Source organism: Anoplolepis gracilipes, chromosome 14, assembly GCF_047496725.1.
Source record: "Anoplolepis gracilipes chromosome 14, ASM4749672v1, whole genome shotgun sequence".
Taxonomy (NCBI): Eukaryota; Metazoa; Arthropoda; class Insecta; order Hymenoptera; family Formicidae; genus Anoplolepis; species Anoplolepis gracilipes.
Window position 1 is genome coordinate 1,745,351 of NC_132983.1, and position 20,775 is coordinate 1,766,125.

Consider the following 20,775-nt stretch of genomic DNA (forward strand, 5'->3'; position numbering starts at 1 on the left):
TTTTTTTTATTATTATTAAAAAATAAAAAATCGATTTTTTTTATTTACAAAATAATAAAATGCAGAAGAAAACAAAAACAAATAGTCGTAAGGGGGTGACTTACCGTTGTCGCCAATTTCGATTTCTGCTGCCGCTGCGCTTATAATGCAATCTGGCCCCCCTCGACTCCGCTTCCCTCATGCTTCGCTGGTACTTTTTCATCTTTACCCAGGACCTGCCGGCGGCGTCGTACGTGCACCAAATAGTCACCATCATCAACGCCAGCAGGCACCAGTTCGATATCACCAAACCTAGTCGCGGTTTGCAAATTCACCAGATATTTTCAATTTTTTTTTTTTTTTTTCAACTAATCTTGACAATTAATTTTTAAAATTGAAAATGAAATTTTGTAGATTGAAGTTCTTTTGTGAAATAACGAACAGCATTTTTGCGCGACCGAAAAATGTAAATATATTTCGTCAAAAGCAAACTGTTACCGATGTATCAAAGGCTCTTTTCATTTATAATAATTACATTTAAATTAATTGGCAACAGTATACATTCTCATTATTTTTATCGAAAGTTTCAAAATTTATTTTGTTATAAAAATGCGCGTCGTCAAATACATACATTGCACACGTCACGAATTTTTTAAAAATTAATTTGCCTAGATTTAATTTTATTTTCATATGCGTGATATAAATATATATTTCGCGTAAATCTTGCAATGATGCTTGCTATTTTAACAAACAGTTGATTTATAAATTTTTAACTCGTGTCTCTCGAATGCGAAACTCACCCAACATAACGTCTTTAGCTTGGTCCACTCGACAGGTTTGATAATAACGCGCTAACCAGGTAACACCTGCGCACAGCCATGTGGTCTCCACCAACACCAAGACTGAAAACAAATCCCCAGGAAATAAAATCCCGAGTCATAATCGTATTTTCTTTTAACTTTCCGAGCGAAACAACTCTTTTAATTAATCGGTAAACGAGCGCATCTCTCCAAGAGCCGGCGGGAAACCAAGTTAAAAGAGAGAAATATTATTTGACAAAGATATAGTACGTCATTTGGTAACAATTTTTTTTAATGTATTGGCCTTTAATCAATCCTATTATATTTTTGAATATTCAGCCTTATTACTCACATTTATTAAAAGAGAGACTAAGTATTAAAAAAAAATCTCTCTCTCCCTCATATCTCACGTTATGCATCTTGCTTATTCTCAAATCGAGTTTGCGCCAGCTTCTTCACAATAAAACGGAAGCGAGGAAAGTTGCGCGTGTTGCGTCGATCGACATAACTTTGCAGGCCGGATGAAAAAAAAAAAAAAAAAAAAAAAAGATCGAAGCGATCGCCGACAAAAGCTTCCTTCGGAGGCGCGGATACGCGCAGTCTTCCAAAGCGGAAATGCACGGCAAGCGCGTTTCCGTGTCTCAAACAAACACGATTGACCCAGTTGCGACAATAACCGCGACTGTCTCGGTCCAAGACACATCAGGAATCATCGCGAAGGATTAACAAATAGATTCGTGCTATATGTAATATATCCGCTGCTTGAATTTTTGCTGCTCATTGACAGTGCGTGCTTTGACAGTTAAAACGAATTTTTTGATTTTTTGTTGATCCTCTACAATGAGAAAAAAACATTGTAAATTCGATGAAATTTATTTTATAGATATAATAAATAAATATCAATATAAAACAGATAAATGTCATACAAGTTATTATTTAAATATTATATATAATTTTATTAGATAAATATAAAAAAAAAAATAAAATAAATATAAAATGTAAACATAAAATATATAAATTTATATTTACTTTAGCTTTTTTCATTTATTCGTCGATAAAATATAAATATATGAATACGTTGAAATGCAAAAGTAATTTTATAAATCAACTATAAAATTATGAAAAATAATTATTAAAAATATTCGTATAAATACTCGATATTAAAAGTAATCTATGATTAACACCTCTTTAAAGCTCTTACTACGAAAAAATTTTTATTCGTCCAACTTTATCATTAAAAGTGAATGCAGTGCGCGATGATATTTCTCTTTAATCGAGTTATCTCAAATATTTTGCAAAGTATCGCAAAGAATTTATACAATCTAATTGGCGAGAGAACCGGAAAAATAATTAACCGATAAATTGCAATTTCCAGGGAGTTTAATATCGCGTTGCTCTATTTATATTCGACTGACGTTAAACGGTAATTGAATCGTAAGTTCACCTCGCGCGAACTTTGCGCTATTTTAACGGTTGGATGAAAAATGTATCGCGGAAACGTAAAAGAGTGCTTGAGTAAAAACGATGGCGCGCTGCATATTTTAATAAACCTTAAAATGAGAAATAAATCTCATCTCGAGAATGTGCAAACGCTTGGAAGATGCTCTCTGAGAAAAGCGAAAAAGAAATGTACGGAGAAGTTCGAGTTTTAGTAAAATCAGAAAAGAAACCTGCACAAGTGCCAAAAAAAATTAAAAAATATCGTCGAGAGGTACACACAAGAGTGCGCGTGTAGCAGTAGCATGACAAATATTATGATTGTCATCAAACCATTTTATCAATACGTTTCATATTGACAGTCTCTCAAATATTAGTCTGTAAATTTAACACTATTGTCAACACTCAGCCTCGACATATATTGGGAATGGAAGGATTTAAAAAAGATCCGTGTCGCGTAAAATGTTTCGATTTGTTTTGCAATGGAACAAAGTTTTTTTTTATTTATCTCTCTATTTGTTTTTTTTTTTTTTTAATTATGACAGAAAGTTGTTTGCTGTTGAAATTGACACCGTACTTACTCTTTTCTATGTTTCAAAATATATACAAGAAAAAGTAAAAAAAAATATATATATATAAAAGATATGTAAATTTATAAAATGTAATAATTATAATTTATATAAATAAAAATAAATATAAGTAATAAATAAAATTAAAAAAAAATATATAAAATTAAAAAATGAAAGACTTTACATCATGCAAGAGGAAAAATTCTCTGAATCAAATGTGTCGAAACATGGTTTTTGATCATGTGACTTTTATCGGTTTAAACTATAGTAAACGTGTCGGATAAATATGATACTCACACAACCGGATGTAAAGGATGTACTGCATTGGCGCCCTCGCTGTAGTGTCCAGGATGCTGCCTCTTGTCGCCAGGAAGCAGATGAAAAATTCCACCGCCATGCAGACCACAAAGAGGCCCTCGTACCCGATCATATACTCCCACAGGAGAAGAATGCAGGGGACGCTACGATCCCATTCGAGAATCCCCAGTAGAACACCCAGCACCGTCAGCCTATATAAGCCATAAAAAGATTCCTTTAAGACTGCGGAATGCGAGATAAATATATATATATATATATTGTATATTCAAACCTATGTCTCGGTAAACGACGCGATAAACGACGAAGACCATCCTGGAATTATTTGCATCAGCTGTGCGACATACATTACCAGTTTACATATTCCAAAACGATCTCTCGCGTGACATTTAACGACTTTATCTCTTTCGATAAAAATTCAAGGTAAATGTCTATGTATAATTGCTACTGCAGCAAAAAATCAATTCTTTTTTTTCAATACCAATCAACAAAATTACCATAGAAATGAAATGTATAAACGCTCTTAGAGAGGGGCAAGTCTTTTTTAAGAAGTTATATAAATAACAAAATTACGTGAAGAAATTTATTCAACATTTTTCATTAAATCGTTATGAGAAATTGACAAGAACAAAAAAAATGTATGAATTCGGTCGCTTAATGAAGAATGCCTTCTTAAGAAATTACAAATGAAAAATTTTATTTTTGAAAAATGTTCAATAAATTTATTTACGTAATTTTGTTATTTATAACTTTTTAAAAAAGACTTGCCCCTCCCTAAAAGCATTTATACATTTCATTTCTATGGTAGTTTTATTGATTGGTATTGAAAAAAATTGATTTTTCACTGCAGTAGCAATTATAGACATTTATCAAATTCAAATTCGAAGATAAAGTTATTTAATTAATATTTTATATTATTTAATTTTACTCCAATATTTTCAAAACATCCTCCTTCTTGGTGCAAGGATGATATACATTTCTCGTTTACGTAACTCTATTCACTAATCATTACGTAACTTGAATATCTATTACGTAACGAGAGATGTTATATTCGTCGTCGGCATCAATAATACGCTTTCGATTACATCATTTGAACGGTAGACAAAGGCGGGGCGCAAGTTTTCGTGGAACGTTGGCGTTGCGGAAGTTCGCATACTCAAAGTCTACAAAAGACCGCCATGGCCTTTTATCGCGTCCCAGAAAGCATAGATCGCTCTCGCAAAACACACAATTAAATAGAACTCTGTAATACGAAAACTGACTCTCGGTGAGCCGTGTGATGAATGTAACCGCATCCAACTGATGCATCGGAGAACTGCCTTTCAAGCGGTTCAATCGACCGAATGCTCCCTTTAGTGGACACCACGACAAATGATCTTCGACACGGAGTTGCGTTTTTTGACGAATAGGTATCGCGCCATGAAACCGAAGCCAGGGAGAGTCGCAAAAAAGGAATTTCAATTCCGGTGCTTATATAAAAAAAAAAAAAAAAGCAGACATTGATGAAGCAGATTTTATTTTAATCCGTTAATATTAAGAAACTCAATTACGAAATTATTGGAATAATGGATAATTAGTGCCTGTAAGTTAAGCTTGACCATCTCTCTTTTTCATCGGAAATTTCATAATTACTAGGTATTCTCTCCGAGTCGATTAATGATTCAGAGTCGAACTTAGTCGAATAAATTATATATATATAAAATAAATTCTGTAAAAGATGCGTATAAAAAAAAGAAAATTATATAGGTACTACTTATAGATGTACCTTATTCTATGAAATTTAAAAATTTCACCGTGAACCGTGCATCCTATTGTTCTTTTTTCGTCGAGACGCTAAAGATACATCTATCGACGATGACGATGCGTTTACATTGAACGATGAGGCCACTGTATTGTCACATTTCACTGCACTATGCGACGCAATGCGACATGACGCCTGGTCGACGCCTGGAATATATTCCGGAATGTCTCGTCGACACGTGCACGAACACGGCATATCAGTCGACGTAAAATATTTCTCGCTGAAGCTCGAATTTTCAGACTGATTCAGGGTGTCTGTACTCGAATGTTGTAAAAAGATCTCGTAAAAATTCCCTGATTTTTCCCGGCTTTTTTTTCAAATTTCAAGTGGACAGAATTTTTTTAGAGGCTCTTAGATGCAATTTTCTGAAATAAGTTTTCTTTTTTTGTCGGGGTTTTTATGCTTTTTACTGGAAGGAAAAATAGAGTCACCGTATCTGCGTGACATTTTTCTGCATATTTTTTTATTACAATGAAAAATATATATTTACTGGATATTCTGGTATTATGTTAAGAGATATTAAATATATAAACAAAGATAAATATATATTTCTAACATATTTTAAATACGTGTAATTCAACACTTGATCAACCAAATCATCGATCAAATTATCCATAGATTGCCGGTTATTTGTAATATCAGAGCAAAGTTAGCGCAAAAAAGAATCTTTTTTTTTTAAATCTTCTGACTTTCAATAAATTTGTATGAAAATTCCCTGATTTTTCCAGGTATAAAAAAAATTTCTGAAAATTGCCTATGTTTTCCCTGTGACTGCGCATCTTGCACGTGAAGTCTATTTCGATTTATAATTTATATAAGAATAAATCGATTTGACAAATCCGGAAATGCTCGAATTTAAAAATCATGCGTTAAATGCAAATTAACGTAATGTAATTGGACCTCGAAAAGTAACTAATCTAAGGATATATTTAATAGAAAGTTAATAAATTTTTTTCTCACCCTTTTAAAAATACATTTTATAATCTCAAAATAAAAAGATTAGAGACATATCCGAATAACTGGACACTTTTTTATGCAATCACGGTTAAAACGCATCGCGTGTCGCGCCACCGAAGAATTTCGAGGGAAAGGGAAAAATCGGGAAAAATAGACGAAAAGGAGGGAGAAAAAGAAGGGAACGAGAGAAAGCAGACACGAGGCGAAGGGTCGTCAGAGCCTTGGATGCTGCTGCGTGGTGGTTTCGTATCGATTTACCTTGTAGCCGGCTTTTCCGCCGTTTCTATCGCGGGCCGCGTCTCTCCTCGTCCCGACTAGGCCCGAGGTAAGATACCCCGAGGAAAAGAACCCCTTTCCACCCCTCCCCTTTGCGGCCCTACACTCGCGGCGAATTAAAGGTGTCATAGGTATTTCTCTTCGGCGCCATTAAACGCCACGAGATTTCGTTTGATTTTTTTTTTTTTTTTTTTTTTTTTCGAGAAAGTGTCCAACTCAAACCCTTAATCGGACACCTCGTGTAAGCTGAAGCATCCTTCTCCCCTTTTCGCGCTAAAAATAGCTAATCTATTAAAAGTAAGTATACTATACACACGGATACAAAGAGAACGGATAGGGATGTTTAAAAAAAAAAAGTTAAAATAAATTTATTGTATAAAGAAAGGAGGAACAAAGTAATAAAATTCTGACAATTCTTTTTCTTAACTTGAAACTGAAGACCAATTAAGAGAAACAATGATATTACCTATTTCTTCGGAGAAGATTATTTATTATTTTTCCTCTCTCCAGTTAAGGGTTATCAATTCGATATATAAAACCTTGCCGATGTTTTGAAAATACGGTGTGATAGAAATTTTCTTCATGCAATATTCCGAATATGTAAGAGTAAAATCAATAAAAATTCCATGTATTCTACAGACTCGAAATTACTCGGAGAATCGTTTACACTGGCCGAGATATATGCAAATATATATATATAAACTTCTGACCCCAACTACGCGAACGAAATTGCAGCAATCAAAAACTTTACGTTTCATCGCCAATTTGTATGCCGACAACTTTCCTGGCATTTGCATTACTGTCAGTCATCCGATCCGCCCCTGCGGTTTCGTCTTACTTCACACCCTTTCTACTTCGAGAGATGCCAATTTACGCAATTATCGGTCCGACTGTCTCAAGTATACGTGATCGGACGTATGAGAAAGCATTTACACGGATCCCTTTAAAAGGGGGATCCCCTTTAAAACGCACGGCAAATTCAGTGATTTTTATCTCTAGTCAGTACATTTATACAATAAAAACAATTTAGAAATTTTTATATAAATATATATTATATTTTTAAAAAGAGAGAGAGAGAGAGAAAAGAACAGAGATTGTTTTCATATTTTATATTTTAAAACGTAATATTTTTCCTTCTATATTTTATATTACAGGAGGTCGGCAACCCAATTGTAGAAATACAAAATTTTTCTTCCATTCTTCGTCGCTTCTATTTTTTTTTTTTTCGTTAGCTAAAGCTTTTTAAACGTGATAAATATTAATAAGAATAAATTGTATTGATCTCGTATAATATAATCTCATTATACGATATGTATATATATATATATATATATATATATATTGTTATATGTAATTTCATCATCACATAATTGTCATCCGACGCTGTCGTGTAAATTGAATAGTTAAGAGTCATGTAACAAACTAAATTTGGGATATCAGAGCTGAATATAATAGTGACAATGTTCCCGCATTCTCCATTCAGCGTTGACTTTACCGCATGCTACCGTCTAACATTATTGTACATTATGACTCCCAAAGTGTGAAAAGCGACAGAATGAAGGTATGATACTACACGTATTATACTTGGGTCGAATATGTATATATGTAACTCGATGACGTACACTCAACATACACAACTTTCGAAGAAACTCCAACATAATCAACATGTTCATAAACAAGGATACAAAGATATTAATTATAACACTGTATTCGAAATTAACGTCACATTCAAACAACAAGCAACAACAAATATTAAATTATATTATATATAATTATATATGTATATTATACAAAATTAAATTAGATATAATTTAATATAAAATTATTAGAAAAAAAGAAATAAAATGTATGAAACATAATTATATAATCTTCCTCTCTCATTTTCTCTTTCGTATATGTAAATTATATGTAAATTAAACAATTATATCTGTCGTTAAAATAAATAAATGTCAAGCTTTTTCTCTCAAACTTAGAGCAATCAAAACATCTGGATTACGAGGCGTATAAAAACGGTTCGTAAACGATGTTGTTTTAATCGACGATGTAAAAAAGAGACTTAAGGAGAACAATCGTGAATTGCGAAGCGCATAGTGAAAAGGGTCGACGTTTGAGCGGTTGGTTCGCGAAGAAGGAAAAAAAAATGCCAATAACCACGTTTAACGTTCAGTTTAACGCGCCAGCTTTCGACGGGAACATCTCATTACTGTACCTCGTAGAAATTTAACTCGAGCGAGAAACTCTACTGTTCTTCGCTCACTTTCCATTATTTATCCTAGACTATCATCGAATTTAGAGCTGGAAATTTAATGCTTACACTTCGCACAAACCATAAACGGTTTTCGTAAATTGGTCGTTTATATGACATTTTATTTCAACGATGACAGTTCTTGACCCCTGTTTGTTTGTTTGTTTTTTTTTTCATTATACTAAACGTAATTCAATATATTCCAAAAGGATAATTCAAGTCTACTGTTAGATTATATAATCTATTATGTTAAATCCAATCCATTATTCAATCGTGGGATTTTCGATTGAAATTATCTTTAAAAGATTTGTTTAATTTAAAACTTTTTACTACGGATAAAGTCAAATTATTAACGATTCAAATCCATACCGAGCATGGATTTACAAGAACCGGTATTAGTTTCCATAAAATAATTCTTTTACGAGAAAAAGACAATATGTTCGATAATGTTTTGTGTGTGCTAACCATATATAAAGAAGCACCGTATCGTCTGCTCTTCATTCTCGAAAGGCATTCTCCCGATAATCCCGCGAAATCAGGTCAATCTATGAGAAGAAGTTCAAGCGCGCTAATATCGTCCATTATCGAATAGTGACGCTTTTAAATATCCACATGTAGCACGAATACATTCAAGTAAAAAAAAAAAAAAAAAAAAAAATTATTCTATGCTTTTAAAAGCAGCGATGATGTATTATAGAAATTTTCAATATAGATGGACTGAAGAAAGATTAATTAAAATTAATTAAGATAGAGAGTATCTAAAATTATTTGTTTTACAGAAAAAAATATATATATTTCTTGAAATGATTATTTTTATCATTGCTGTGACTTTTTTGTCGAAATGATTCAATTTAATCATTTACTATGCGAGAAATAGATGCGCTTGCTGAACATTTCAACTCGCAGAATAAACTCGTATATGAATTGACACGCATTCTTTGATAAATCGCGCTCTCTTTCATCTTCGCTCGTTCTTTTGAAAGAAAAGACATTTATTGATGCGAATAGAATATACCGTCGCTTCGGGAAAATTTTTAAGACAGATGACAGATACGCCTCGTTATTATTACTTCGAAAATAAGACTCAAGCTTCATGAAAATTTAATCATGTCCATTTTAGCGTAATTTATATTAAATATTGATTTACATTTGTTTCTTTTATTTCCAATCATCATGGAAAATTTTAGCTATCAAAAAGCTATCATTCAAAGTCAACAAATAAGGCAGCTTACACGTTTCCGATCCGAGAAAGCGAACGGCTGATAGGTAAATGTCATTCAACAAAGTCCACAGTGAGGCGAGAAATTTTACGAGATAGCCGGGAGAGCTTTCTCGAAGCTCTCGACGACCGACTCTCTTTGTGCGCGTGGTTGGACTATTTCCAGTCATGAAGAGTGCACTTCTCTGAGCATGCTTCTCGATTGCCATCGTACTTGAGAACGAGTAGCAAAAGCTCCGTGAAGAACGAACGGCTTTACTCGCGAAACGTGTAAGTCTCGCACCGATAAGCGCATAATTGATAATTAGTCTGATTTATGCCGTGCCGTTATTAGTTCCTGAATTAGTTCAAGAGACAGAGAGAGAAAGAGAGAGAATTGTTTTAATATCCTTTGAATTTTTAATTATTTTATTTTTGATAAGATTTTTGCATCACGGCTTTAACTAAAAACGCAGATACGTTAATAGAGTAGGTATCTCGTAATTTTGTGATATAATTACATAATCTGACAATTTCTCAAAATAATTCTGAATTTTAAAAATCACATGTAAACATAGATTCAATAAATTATCATAGATGCAAGTATAATTAAAGAGATTCGCAGAGTATTAAAAGAAAATTCACAAAACTTCAATCACGATTTCTGCGAAGAAAATACCGACAGAATCTTTTCATCTTCAACCTTTGAATCTTTTCCTTGTAATTTCTTCTTTTATTAAAAACACTAATTTATAGATATTACGTTATCATAATCATTTTTTACTGTAACTCGGAACGTCTAGTTAACTTGTTTCAAAATCGATAATAAAGAAATCATGTTCGTTATTTTATGATATTATATAATAAATTGAAGCTCGTTAAAATCGGATATGTTATTATGTATATATCCGATGCATATATTAAAAAAACATTTTATATATGTGTATTATTATAATATATATTAATATATAAAACTATATCATATAGTGTGTTGATATTAATATAGATTATAATAATACATATAAAATATAATAATATATATTAATATAAAAATATATTTGCTTAAATAAATTTGGAATTCTTAGAAACTTATAAAGTTATAAAAATCACGTGATTAAAATATATTATCTCTCTCTCTCTCTGTTGATATATTCAATATCATCACAAAATACTGAAAAAATTCTATAAATATATTATAATTAAAAAAAGTAATATAATATAATTATAAAAAATTAATACAAACATATTATAATTATATAACATATCAGTGAGTAAAACAAGTGAGAACAGGCAAAAGCACGTTTGTAATTATGGAGGCAAGTTTCGGGACAGCTGTGTCGCTGAATTTTATGGATGAGGAAGTTTGAGCTCGTATTTACGGTGCTCGAAAGGAAACGTAAGTAAACGCCAAGAGAGATATAGAGTGCCAAGAACGTGACGCCTTTTGAACCACGCGAGGAATGTCGGCCCTCAGTTCGTATGTATCCCCGAAATTGGAGCACAATCACTGTTACTTTACGTCGAGGTAACAAAGTGAACCGAGATGGAAGTAAATAGAAATTCTGTACGACGTGTCTTTCCATTTGCGAACCGCGGAATGACGTTCGATTGGACGTTTCAATTTCGAAGATGTTTCGACTATTTTCAACTGCGAATGTGCAACTTGTATGATCCTAAATCCTCTATAACTGACGTTCATCGAAATCCACTATCACAGTTTTCGCCTCAGAAATAAATTGCAACAGAGATGTCCTGTCTTCGAGATGCTAGATATCTGGCAATGATATTCGAAGCAAATAAAAATCATAAGCAATTATATACATATATACATCAGAGTGCCTATTCAAATTTTGTTAAAAATTCTTTGAAGAGTTCCTGATCTTCCAGATGATTTTGTTGAAAATACTAGATAAAATTGGAAAATTTTTAAATGTCATATTTTAAAATAAATTTTTTCGTTGTGCGTGTTTTTTAATGTTTTTCACGCATACTCATACAAAGGAAAAAGAATAAAAAATCATTTAAATTTCAAATATTAGATTTAAAAGTGTACTAAAAACAATTTGAAAAATGATTTTCATTAACATTGTAAGAAATTGCCTAAAAATTCAGACACATTTTTGTCTGTATTTTCAAGATCTGAATGTCTGAAAATTTAAACACTCTTCTTTTTTCGAAAATTCGAAAAGTGTGCGTGTGTAAACAAACTTTAGACATTTTATCCGCAGTTATTTTTTACAATAAAGATAAGCATTTTTCATTTGCATAAGATTTCTTTTTTATCACTATTAAAAATTACAATAAAGAATACACTGCATTTTTTTCAACATCTTGTTAAGACATTGAATACCTATATAAGCAGAGAGATATGTATAATATATTTTAATCACATTGATTTGTATAACTTGGTCAATCAGCTGCTTGTAATATGAGAGCAAAATAATTGAAAAGAGAATTTTTCAAAAAATTTCCTGAATCCAAATAAAATTCCATGAAAATTTTCTAATTTTCCTAGGTAAAAATAAAAAATTTCTGAGAATTACAAATTTATCTAATACTTGTGTGTGTATCATAGAAAATAATAAAAATGTTTTTTTTTTTTTTTTATATTTTTTGCTTAGCTATCTTTTGTATGCGAAGACGCGTTGTAACGTCCTTAGGAGAAATTTACGTGTAATTAACATTGCGGATTAAGACCGAGGGGAGCATTTTGAAAATTTCTGCGATGCAGATGCCTATACACACATACAAACACACACACACACACACACACACACACACACACACACACACACAGTACGATGCCGCAGTGCCGGGTAATCGTGACCTCTGACATTTTAGACGCGGAAACGTTTCTCATATCCGGTCGAGTAAAGCTCAATACCGTGTGCAAGAGATCGATGGTGGGGAAGACTCCCCATTAAAACGTTGCATAAGAGTGTTACCGCGACTTTGCCCGCTTCTTGCCCGATAAAAGAGATCGCTGTCCTTTTTGCGACGAGACGATATAAATTATTCTCAAACTCTCGAATAATTCAATTCGTGCACTGCCACTTTATATCGAACGACAAATATAGAATCGTATTAGAAAGTAATGAACAGCTCAGCGAAATACCGATAAATGACTACGTCAATCATCGGATGTTTCAACAATTCTTAAATTGTAATAAATTAATTATAAAGAATTTCATAATTAATTTGAATATATATACTCAATTATTAAAATTTTATAATATTATATATTTATATGTTGTAATATATTGTATAATAAATGTATAAAAAATAATTTATAATATATTACATACAATAGTGTGTCCAAATAAACTAATATTTTTATCGTACAATAATTTTTTTCATTCGTTTTTTTAAACAGATATTTCACTAAAAAATTATATTTTTTTACAAAAGAAAATTTGTTTATAAATATAAATTTTATAACATATATGAAGAATATTAAACAAATATATATAATTATTAAAATATATAATTAAAATAATAATCTCTCGAAAATAAAATCCCTCTCTTTTTCTGCCTCTTAATAAAAATAAAAATATTATTTATATTTTACTAAATAATTTAAAAGCATTTATTTATTTAATATTTTTCAAAATAAAATTTAAAATATTTAATCTGCTTACACTAGTGAATGTAAAAAATAAACCACTATTTCAGAGATCAACGAGCAATTGCTTCGCTGTTATCCAATATCTCGTCCTCGTCTCTTGTTCATCCTTTGCTACTCCATTATGGCACTCACTCGCGAAAACACGGTTAATTACGACACTTTGCATGGTAACTGTCGACATTAATCGCACGTATTTTATTATATCCCACAATTGGAAAACAACACGAAAATAAAACAGTTGTACAAAATTACGATTCTTTTTTTCAAACACGATTATTATCTCATTCCTATGATACAAATGTGAATACATATATTAATTTCATATTCAAGATAAATATTTACAGAATGTAATGCCCGAAACTATATAGTTTCTATATTATCTGTATTATTTATAGATATGTATTTCGTCGCTTTGTATATTTGCACAATAAATTTGTAAACTGAATGAATCCTGTGAAACGCGCGTTTCAACACATCATCAATGGATATTCAAATGTCAAAATTCTGTTACGCGCTTGATAAAAGCAACAAAGTATACAAGTTTAATTAATGCATGATATTCACTAATTATGAATTTATTAATTAATAAATTTATTATTTAATTAGAAAATAATCTTTTGGCATCTTTTAACCCTGAAACTGAACACGTTTCTTTGGCACCGTAATCCTGAACGCGTGGGTAACTGGAGTCCGAGTTTAATTTTTGTACTCTAAAATTACTTCAAAAATTCTTAAAAAATTTACGTTTAAGTTTAAACTAAAAGTTTATGTAGTAGAGTTAAAGAAAAAATATTTTTAAATACTATATTTTTGTTATTTGTTAGATCAAGATTTGAAAACATAGAGATGTTTTGTATAAAAATTAATAAAAATTTGAAAAAGTAATTTTGAACGAAAAGACTTCCAGGAATTTTTAGTTCAAAGTTCAAAGTTTACGAAAAAAATACTATATGTCCACGGCTTTCAAAAAATATAATTATTTAAATGATCGAAAATGGGTAATTTTCAGGTTTAAAAAAAATGTGCTTTTTCTGAGGAAAAAATTTTTTTTTAATCTTCAGATAATTTATTTAAAAGAAAAATGAAAACAAAATGTAATTTACATTACAATCTACAGTATAAAAATTGATTAATACATACAACCCCTGTTTGTTGCTCGTTATCATTAACAAGAGATACTTTTAGCATGAAAATAAATGAACACAATAGAAATTAAAGCAGTTGGTTTCTTTTTTAGGAAGATTATCATTGTAAATTTATAACTTATTTTTATAAAAAAAAAACAATTAACAGTAAAAAAACAATATTTAAAAAAAAATTTACTTACTCACCCTTTCTTATTTAATATACATAAAGCGAATACGTGGGGGTCATTTGTGTCCGCTTCAGATTTAGATTCGTCAGCACTTTGCACTGAATGAACTGTTTAAATTGTCCTTTCAGTTACAAGTCCCTTTCGACACAAACTTTTTTTTGGATAAGTTTTCAACCTCGAGATTTTATTAATATTTTTTTAAAACAATGGATTAAAAATGGTACGAACATGAAGGACCCACGTGTTCAGTTTGAAAGTTAATATTTGTGATCCCTTTTGTACGACAATACATGCAGCACGTGTTTATCTTTCTTGCTCGAGTCTTGCCGAGCAACGAGACGACTATCTTTTGTGTAGAACTAGATGTTGGGTACAACTATTGTTTACACATGATGAGAGCCCTTGAGTCGCGCGGCAAATGGCAAAGTAAACATTCCATATCATTGTATTGCTCTTTAAAACACGATCGTTCTCTCCGAACAATTAGGCATTATCAGTCCGCGTGATAAATTAATCCCGTGATTGACAACTCTCGTATCGATAGGACGGTTATCTGTCAAAACAAGTATTTCGCGCGATTTGTATATTTCGAGTGGGAATCGACAAAACGAGACAGCAATTGAATTATAATTGATAGTTTTATCGCCGATAAAACTGTAATTCTGAATAAAACTATAAATCTTTCTTTTTAACGATGCTTGAATAAATCTCGCATTTCGCGCTTTGTATTTTTCGTCGATTTAAACGTAATCCGCCAATTATTTTCAGATTGAGAGTACAAGCAATAATACACAAATCACGTATAATGGAGCGAACATATCGATGATCTCTCTTGAAACGAGTATGTTTGTATGTGATTTGCTCGGGTAAAATATGTCGCGCGAGTCAACAAAGTAATGACACACTTTTAGATATGTATTACATTCTGCGAATATTTATCTGTTATTGTAAGAGATAGCGACAGGTTCTTGTTTATATTCCTAACTCTTATTTATATATCAATGCGTAATAAGACACATCTCATGAGAAGAAGAAAAAAACAAGAATCATCGCCAGAGAGAGAGAGAGAGAGAGAGAGATAAGATTTATTTTACTATCAACGTTCGTAAGAGAGGTGCATGTTAAATCATCTATCAAAAAGTTCTTCGATGATGATTCCATCCAGTTTTCTGGAAAAACTAATTTTTTTTAAAATTTTAACTCGTATTTATTTTCTTTTTTCGCACTTATAATATAAGATCATAAATTATTCTTTCTCTCTCTCTCTCTCTCTCTCTCTAAAACAAGAGCATGTTTAATCTGCTGGCAACATCACCAAATGACGAATTTTGAGTGACGAATAGATTATATCTTTCGCCTTGTCTCGTTGCAACATAATAAAGTGCACATTGTGTGATTAATGTCGTGTAAAATGCCGCACGATCATAATTAGCCGTTGTTTTCGCAAATGAATGTCATGTAGCTGCTCTGAAGGAGCAGCAAATAATGAGAAGGCAAAGAGGAGGAGGACTAAATATCTGATGACAGAGTAAAACGAGAAATTTATAATTTAATTTATTATTTGTTATTCTTATGAAATTAATCGTTTATTACTCCCCACGGTAATAATCCATCAATTAATCAAATAAAATATTATATGTATATAATAAAATATTTTAACGTTGTTTAAAAGATATATAATATATTATTTATATAAGAATTAGGTTCTTACATATTTTACATAAACAAATTTTTTTCGGAAATTATTAATTTTTTAATTAAATAAAAAAAATTAATTCTTTTTATAATTCAAGTATATTGTATTTTTTTATAAATTAATATTGCAAAGTACAATTCCACTATTGTAAGTAAGCGTCTACTAAATGACTTTTTTATTTATGTATCGTTTTAAAGAAATAATCGTCTTGAAAGAAGTAGATTTCGCTTACTAGGAAATCCTTACGGGTTATCGCGAGCGATGCTTCAAATCCTTCGTAAACACGAGTCTAATTGAATTAGCCGTCTTGCGAGTGAACAATACAGCAATTCGCACGTGTGAGATACGTATAACGTGCAACGTAAGCGACCTGTATATTTTGCATTGCGTGAAGCAGCAAAGTCAGTTTAATATCGTTAGCATTAATCATGTCTGATAGGGCATAAATTCGTCTGTATAAAGTCAATATAAGTCTGTACAAAGGCGGCCACAATTCTTGCATAACGAGTAAAATACGTGTAATTGCATTTAAAGTACATTATATACTATATGCAATAATATTTCAATTAAATAACTATTATTAATATAATATTTAATAGTCTTATATATATGTATATAGTATGTTATCATTTTATTATTATACATATGATATCATATATTATATCATTATATTATATTATTAATATTATAAATTAATTAACTAAATTTAATATAATTATGGATTATATATGGGTTATATATAATAATCGTATATGAAATTCTTTTGTTGTATTTAAAAATATTTCGATTTGTACCACGAATAATTACAGATAAAATTACGAGATTCGAAATCAGTCCAATGATTCGTGTCCAATGCTCGCAATTGCTGCAGCAATCAGCGATAACCTACACGGTATCGGAAAATATCGCGCGAGACCGGAATAGTGAAAATTCACTATTGCAACTGTAACCGCGCGCGATTTCACACATAACTGCGATTGCACGTGAAAAAAGCAATCTCGGTGATATAAATTCGTCGATTAATTGATCGCTACTACGAGAGGGAAACGAAATAAAAGCGAAGGGAGGAATTGCAAGACGGTATAACGATTGATTCTGACACTTATCGAATCTCTGTCAATGTATATTATTGTTAGAGAAAGAGACGGAGGGAATTTGTAGTAAAATTTTTTAGCGACATTTTTTTTCTCCCGATAAAAATCTACTTACGTAAGATTCTTAGTCTCTTAATAGTCTAAGAGCAAAATCTACTCTCAGGATGTGCGATAAAAAAATCGAACTAAAAAGAGTCATTAATGACAGCCGGTCTCTCTCGAGAAAAAGACAGACTCGAAGCTTAGGAGGTTGAGCCGAGTGTCCCGAAAATTCCATCTGGGTGATCATTTATATTCCGACGTGGCCAAAAGTGCCACCTCTCTTACGTTACGAGCCGTAGGGACAAAGGGCCATTTATCGCGACGAAGCACCGGCACGTATAGGGTGTCTCAAAAATAGCTGCAAATAAACAAGATGAATGACGATTGTTTCAATAATAATCAAATAGTCAATAATTTCCCAGTCTTATACTCTACTGAAAATTAAAGTGGAACTAATCTAAGACTTAAATCTGAGAAATATAAATGATCCCTGGAAGAATTAATTTGGAATTAATTTCAAGCGTGATCTACTTTACGAGAAAAAATAATTCTTATCTGAAATTTAATTATTTATTACGTATTATTAAAAATATGACATTAGTCGAAAACGATAAGAGGATTTCCTCGCCGGATATACGACTTTCGACACACCCTGTACGTTGATTCTACGATCCGAAGGGAAGAACCGAATGGAGAATTTCATGGAAGGGATGCGGGTGGATTTGCATCGTACGTGGCAAAAGGATCCCTGCACCCTCGCCCTCGTGCCAGGGGATACGAAATCATGTGGTGGTGGTGCACCCTGTTGTTTTCGACTACCCCCTACTAAGAACGGAGCATTTGTTCGAAAAAAATCGAAAGTCACGCATTCGGAGTAGTGACGTATGACACGTGATTCAAACAAACGGTGCAGCTCCGTACAATTGCGTTCTTTTATCTCATGCTTGCTGTATTTTTTCAGTTTCATCGCTTCTCTTTCTCCGCTAGTTTGACGAAATTATTTTATTTAAAAAAAGTAAAATAAAATTCTATTCAAAAAAGTAATCGTTAAAAATTATTTAAATAATAAAAATCATCACTGGAGAAGAAGGAAAATATTCCTCTTAATTTTCTTCAAATTAAATTATAGGTATAATTATTTTTAAAAACCTACTAATCAAAAATATGTAAAATATCAGAAGAGTTACTTGAAAATCATTATTTTTCTCGTTCTATATTCCAAGACATTTCAATGATCTGTTATAAATCTCTTTCTTCCTCAAGTCGCGGATGAAGAAAATAGGACATTAGGCAATATCGCGAAATGACTTGTTCTATCAAAGCGTCATTTGTCGAGTCGTTTCACGGAGACGTATCTGTAAAACGATAGTCAGCAATTAATCGACTTCACGCGCAGGCTGCTTGATTTATAGCAACACGATAGTTACATTCATAAAATCGTGACGTATTTATTAAACCGCGTCGCCGATGTAAATGAGAAAATGTCTGGCGAGAATCCATGTTGTTATCATAGATAAAAATAAGTTTACAAATTTTATCTTTGTAGAAGCACTCAATTTGCGTATACATTATCATGAATCGAGCACTAAAAAGGAAACTATGTCAGCGAGCTAATTTTATCTCTGATTAATTTCAAATTAATTTCTCTTTAATACAAATCATAATTTAATCCTAAGTCGTCAACTTCAATATTATATATATTTATATACATTCATCTAATCTTAAAATTACAAGCTTCTGTTAAAATTAAGTCTTCATGAAAGTCAAATATGAATATGTATTAAGTAATAACAAAATGAGAACCGCATTTCCGGATATATGTTTATAGAGATATTTTTGCTCCTTTTATTGGAGGGAATCACTTCCCGAAGTTTGTCCTCGCACTTTGTTACCACTTTGTATATCAAACTTTGACAGCGATTTATTATTCTCAAACAAAATTTGCAACGGAATAAAAACTATCGATTCGCAATCAATAAAAATTCTGACGTGTCTGAGCGATTGTGAAATAGAGAGTTTGACGCAGTATTTGACGCAGAGTTTGACGCAGAGTCTTTAATTTTCTTTGGAGGGAACTAGAAACAAAACAAAAAAAAAAAAAAATTGAAAAAAGTAAGTATGTAAATTAATTTGGTCGTAACCAAAAAAAAAAAAAAAAAAAACTCTTCGAAAAAGTCAACTTTTAAAACGTCGGTCGCGTGACACATTCGCGATCCTAAATAAAACTCGATGACACATCGCGATGATCGCCAGCGGCGTGGAATGTGCGTGTTACGTCGCGGTATTTGCTTATCGCTATCGGGAAAAGCGACATTGTGGAATATTTTAAAATACAATCGCGGAATGTCTGCAAACATTGGCCGATCGCGTGTGCGTCCGCGGTTGATACCGGACGGAAAAGTTCGTCGTTCCTGTTGAATCACGATCGAATCATCGCGATTGTCGTCGCGAGTCACGCACGCCGTGTCAAAGTACAAAACGCAATGAGAATGCCGGCGACCCAGTTGCGTGATAAGACGACATCGGGCTCATGAATAAGACATATCGCACACGAAAGCTGAATGAATACTGAATCCTGCCTCACTGACAAAAATCTCGAGAGTATCCCTAAGCGCGCGAGAAAAAAAAAATTTATGACGCAATTATCGACCATATAAGTATCTTATCTCCCTTCGTCCCTTGAAAACCCACGATTTGACGGATTTGTAAAAATATCACATATATATTCTTAATATAAACTTTCAATCAATTCCTCTTATTTTCGTCGATCGTGTATCCTATAAAATAACTCGATATCTTTTTATCGTTAAAATCTCATTAAAACGCTCTATATCATATAATACGTGACGAAATTCGGAACTGAACTTCATCTGTAATTCTATATGTAATATAAAAAACATGTAAAAATAAAATATATATAAAATATCACGTAATATATATTAAGAAATGCGATATAAAAAATTATGCTTAAATTGCCTTACATTTCATCGCAATTTATGCTTGAAATGTTTTTAAATTTTTTAAAGTGCACATATATTTTATAAAATCCATTATATCATTATATTATATATCTCTTTCTTTGAAAAAGATCCCCAAACTTTTGCTCAATTTACACTTCCTTTAATTTCATCGCGATTGTATTCATAATGCAATTATGCTTCCAACCCGATAATTTTGTCAGATTGAGAGAGTTAATGTATTCGATACACCGAGTGATAAATGGAAGAGAACGCGCTTATATCGTAATATCGAACGACGTGCAAAGTGCGATATGTTGTCTCGGGAAATGTTGAGACAAGATGTCAAAAAGAATTTCATGTCGTCGATCGAGAAATCGAAACGCGGAAGAGCATTTATTCCCGCGTCCGCGGGAGGATAAGATGCGTCTATCTTGGAGACTAGATATGCGCGGCTGTCGTTCGTCAA

The 20,775-nt window shown here is 31.9% G+C and overlaps 1 protein-coding gene across 2 annotated transcripts in view; it reads right to left on the reverse strand.

The window, feature by feature from the left end:
• Inae (inactivation no afterpotential E) overlaps nucleotides 1–20,775 on the reverse strand; it is a 45,525-nt gene that overhangs the window by 16,511 nt on the left and 8,239 nt on the right. The window contains exons 1-4 of one of the 2 annotated variants that reach the window (XM_072906657.1): nucleotides 14,534–16,146; nucleotides 3,083–3,294; nucleotides 780–881; nucleotides 105–291 (exon numbers count right to left, since the gene is read on the reverse strand). In XM_072906657.1, coding sequence (XP_072762758.1) covers nucleotides 105–291; nucleotides 780–881; nucleotides 3,083–3,215 — 422 coding nt within the window. In that variant the 5' untranslated portion in view covers nucleotides 3,216–3,294; nucleotides 14,534–16,146. Of the gene's footprint in view, nucleotides 1–104; nucleotides 292–779; nucleotides 882–3,082; nucleotides 3,295–14,533; nucleotides 16,147–20,775 lie in introns of those variants that run through there. The other variant, XM_072906656.1, reaches the window with a different exon arrangement.